The sequence below is a fragment of the Diadema antillarum genome, unplaced genomic scaffold, assembly GCF_040938485.1.
Source record: "Diadema antillarum isolate AM-2024a unplaced genomic scaffold, OU_Dant_1.0 seq00001804_RagTag, whole genome shotgun sequence".
Lineage (NCBI taxonomy): Eukaryota > Metazoa > Echinodermata > Echinoidea > Diadematoida > Diadematidae > Diadema > Diadema antillarum.
In genome coordinates, this window is record NW_027272480.1 from 285,001 (window position 1) to 289,159 (window position 4,159).

The 4,159-nt window shown below is 38.0% G+C and overlaps 1 protein-coding gene across 1 annotated transcript in view; it reads left to right on the plus strand.

Annotated features, from left to right (window-relative positions):
* The window catches only part of LOC139712434 (thioredoxin domain-containing protein 5-like), an 18,134-nt gene extending 14,604 nt beyond the window's left edge, over positions 1 to 3,530 (plus strand). The window contains exons 7-9 of the mRNA XM_071624256.1: positions 776 to 852; positions 2,802 to 2,928; positions 3,383 to 3,530. Coding sequence (XP_071480357.1) covers positions 776 to 852; positions 2,802 to 2,928; positions 3,383 to 3,508 — 330 coding nt within the window. The 3' untranslated portion in view covers positions 3,509 to 3,530. The remainder of the gene's footprint in view (positions 1 to 775; positions 853 to 2,801; positions 2,929 to 3,382) is intronic.
* The last annotated feature ends 629 nt before the right edge of the window (positions 3,531 to 4,159 follow it).

A 4,159-nucleotide genomic window follows, 5' to 3' on the forward strand; every position in this document is an offset into this window, starting at 1 on the left:
GTGTGCATGTGACAGTGCAATGCTGTGCTTAGCTGTATATTACCGTGTATGTTGTACCTGCCGCGAACGGCTGCACGGCCGCTTACTGACGCAATTACTCTACTTCAGTGTATGATGTCACATGCGTACAACGATATAAGGAAAATAAAAAGAGAATTTCAAAAAATTCTACTTTGTGAATAAAGTGCACATTTCTTTGACTTGTTACTGATGTATGGTAAGGGTAATATTATTCCCCCTGCCTTCTGAGTGAAAGAGAGAAGACGAGTGTTCTTTTGTTATGTGAGAAAGGTGAAAATACATGTATGTGGATTTTTCTTACTTTTTTCTTTATATCATTGTACACATGTGCTATCACGAGCTATAGTAGTCTTCTCATCCAGCCGTGACTGAGCAGAAACCGATTGTCCGATTTTCCTCATACTCTCACTGATGTGTTCTACTAATATTGCTGCATTCACTAAACCCACATGTCTATGGAGGTAATTTTGTCCTTTAAAGACCCACTCGACAATTACATATACATAATCATGAACAAACTGATGGAAGAAAAATACATGTATACAAAAATAAATTAAGATATGTGATAATTGATTCTAAAGCATACATTTCTATCTTCATAGTGAATGAATGAAAAAAAATAAATGAATAAGATGAAATGGAATTAAGAATGAAATAAAAATGATCGATGAATGATAAGATTAGATTAGATTAGATGATTTTTTTTTTCATTTCTTCCCTTTCATTTTTTATTTTCTTTCTTTCCTCTCAATAGGTTCTGGTCCTCGGAACTGACACATTCCCAGAAGCGATTGCATCAGGGACAACCTTTGTAAAGTTTTACGCCCCGTGGTATGTAAACGCTGTCCCGCGCTGTGACATGTCACATTGTCCATATCAACACTGTGTCGTGTGCGGCAGTGGCATGCAGTGTGCTATAAGGCCCACAGCCATAATATATTTTTTTTCTCTCTATCTTGTTTTACGTAAGACTCGATAGGAGATTGAAATGCTCGAGATATTTTTGAAAGTTTGCCATTATACCACACATACTGTAAAACACAATATTTTAGTGGCTTGAAATTTTCACGAATTGGAGCTGACGGCCTTTCTTGCAGCATGAAATTTTTGCGAATTACCACTGGCATCCAGTGCATATTTTTTAGGCAAGAACCTTTGCATGCATTGTCATGTTGCGAATCTTGGCTCTTGCGAAATTTGCGAAATTAAAATGCATGCGAACATACCTCGTTTTACAGTACCACACAAAATGTTATTATTTTACATCTGTGGCTTGAGCCCGGAATACTGGGTGGTGATTATTATGAAATACACTTTGATGATGTCCTAGATGTAACCCATTTTCTCTTGATGAGCGACCTTGCATTACGAAGAAATAGCCATTTCTTTGCATAATATCCACAGTGTTTTCAAAGTAAAATCATCCACATTAGGTTTGCTTTGGATATGATGCTCTTAAGTAGGAATTTGTGACACGAGTCACTGTATTTTTGTAGTAGACATTGTTTATATGTGAAATATACATCCGGGTGGGCACTGTCCTTTGCCTGTGGTGAAGTCAAGCTACTATCTCATCGAAACCATGCGCATACTGCTTCTTGATAACGTTTTGGACTTTAATCAGGCCATGTATGTATGAACTCTATTCAAAACCATGTACCAGTTGCGGGTGATAACGTTTGGGGCTTTTATCAAGCTCTATTTGCTCAGCTTTTATGGGTCTTCACAGACCAAATGTGACTCTGCATCACAAAACAAAACAAAAGTCACCAGACATGAATTTTTAGGTAAGGGTAGATTCTGAAAGAGCAGACTTTAGGCTTTAAGATGATGTATCACTCGATTCAAATGGACTCTCCTATTTCAACTTAACTTAGTATTGGAAAGAAAGCACACACTCTGGTAAGTGTGAACTGAGAAAAGCGGTTTCTGAAGTACAGTGTCTATTCAAGTGCTTAATCTCTACCAAGCCATACTAGCTGTGTGATGAACGGAACAAAGAAACAGGATGTGAACTACTGGAACAACAACAATGAAGGGATTATTAGATTTAGCTAAAATCGAGCAGGCTTTATAAACACATTCTGTAGATGATTAATGCCATCTTTCAATACAGTAGCATCATCCTTCCTAGAGTATCGACGTGGTTGTAAAGAAATGAAAAGGGGACTCTATATGACACACCTAATCACATGATTCTACCAAAAAGTGTGAAAAACATGATTTCCTGTTCGTTTCATGATCCCAAACTTTATCATAATGTAGAAGCCTTGCTCTTCCAGAAAATATGAAAAACTCAAGATTGGCTGGGTTGACCCATTTCACCTACTGTCATTACAAAATCATTGCACTTTTTGTTGGTTTTGTGATGCACTGTCAAAAATGTGTCTCTGCTGTCATGTCAGCTTTTAAGTGTTGTGAAAAAGTCACTCTGCACCAGAATATCCACAAGAGCTAATATGAAAGCTAATATTTATCTAGTTATATATAAAGAGTAATAAAAGATGACAGAAACAAATATTATTGATTATATATGCATTTCCTCGAAGTTTGCTGCATTCTACCAGGGGTATCATTTTGAATATTTGTATTTTCCATTATGTTGTCATGTTCTTACTCTATCAGAGGCAATATAAAATGTAGATTTTGAGTACGCCCAGTTGAACAGATTTAATTTACGCGCTTTTATAAGAAGCAATGTTTCATAAAAGTTTGAAGACTATCTTCTTCATAGCACCAGTGATTTAGTCATTACTTTTTCTCCATGTCGTATTAACCAGGTGCCCCCACTGTCAGAAACTGGTACCAACTTGGGATGAACTTGCAGAGAAGTTTGACAAAGTCCAGGGAGTATCCATCGCCAAGGTGGACTGCACAGAGGAGAAGGAACTCTGCACAAAACATGATGTGAGGCACTATTTGTTTTATAACTTTTCCCCACCTGCAGTGCAGCCCTTTTTGTTTTGTATCTTTTCCGCAACTTCAGTGAGGCCTTATTTGTTTTATAACTTTTCCCAGCTTCAGTGAGGCCCTATTTGTTTTATAACTTCTCCCAGCTTCAGTGAGGCCCTACTTGTTTTATAACTTTTCCCCAACTTCAGTGAGGCCCTATTTGTTTTATAACTTTTCCCAATTTCAGCTCCCCGTTGCCCCAAAAGAGACAGATTAAATCTTTGGAGTAAAAAAAAACACCAACAAACAAACAATAATGCAAGCAAAGTTATGATGAGATATGATGAATTGGAATATAAGAATTGGTGTTGATATTTGATTGGATGAGATTTTTATTCACTCATGAGTCTCTTGAATAATTGTCATTTAATTTTGACTCTCTCTTCCTCTTCCTTCATTGTCTTCATAGATCCGTGGCTATCCCACCCTCCTTCTCTTCCAGGACGGGAACCTCGTAGAGAAGCATTCTGGAGCTAGGAGCATCTCAGGTCTGGAGAGCTACCTGACATCCAAGATACCCAAAGTAGAACTCTAAGGGATTCCTCTCCTCCCCTCCCTCCCCCCCCCCCTTCTACATTGCTTTCCACTCCCACTTCCCCCTTGCCCTCCTCATCCCATTCCCATCTGCACTACCTCCTCCTCCTCCTCCACCTCCTCCTCCTCCTCCTCCTCCTCATCCTCCTCCTCCTCCTTTTCCTCCATGTATCCCACAGTCACAATGTCAAGCAGAAAAATCAACATGTGCCAGATCTGAGGACATCAGCAGTTTAGCTTTAATAGTTACTTTTAGTCTAGATGACGATGCTTATCTAGGCGATTCTTGCTAAAAAATCACTCAATAAGAATTTGGAGGAGTCTTCTTTCTTTACATTTCGTAGGCAAGAATTGTTTCAGCATTTTTTTTTCACAATTCACATAAGGTATAGTGAACTCAAACAAATGGGATAGATTTTGCACAAGAGTGAACATACTTTTAGTTCAGTATTTGATATATATTTGGGTTTGGGTTTTTTTTTTTTTGTATGTCTGGAAATGACTTCGTGGATGTTGCACCTCGAATATGTTGTGAATAGTAGCCATCTTTAGTACTAATGCAATTATTGTAGAACCATGAAGGCCATCTGAAAACAATATAACCATAAAAGTGTATAAAAGGGTACAAACAACTCTGCATACATTGTAAGTC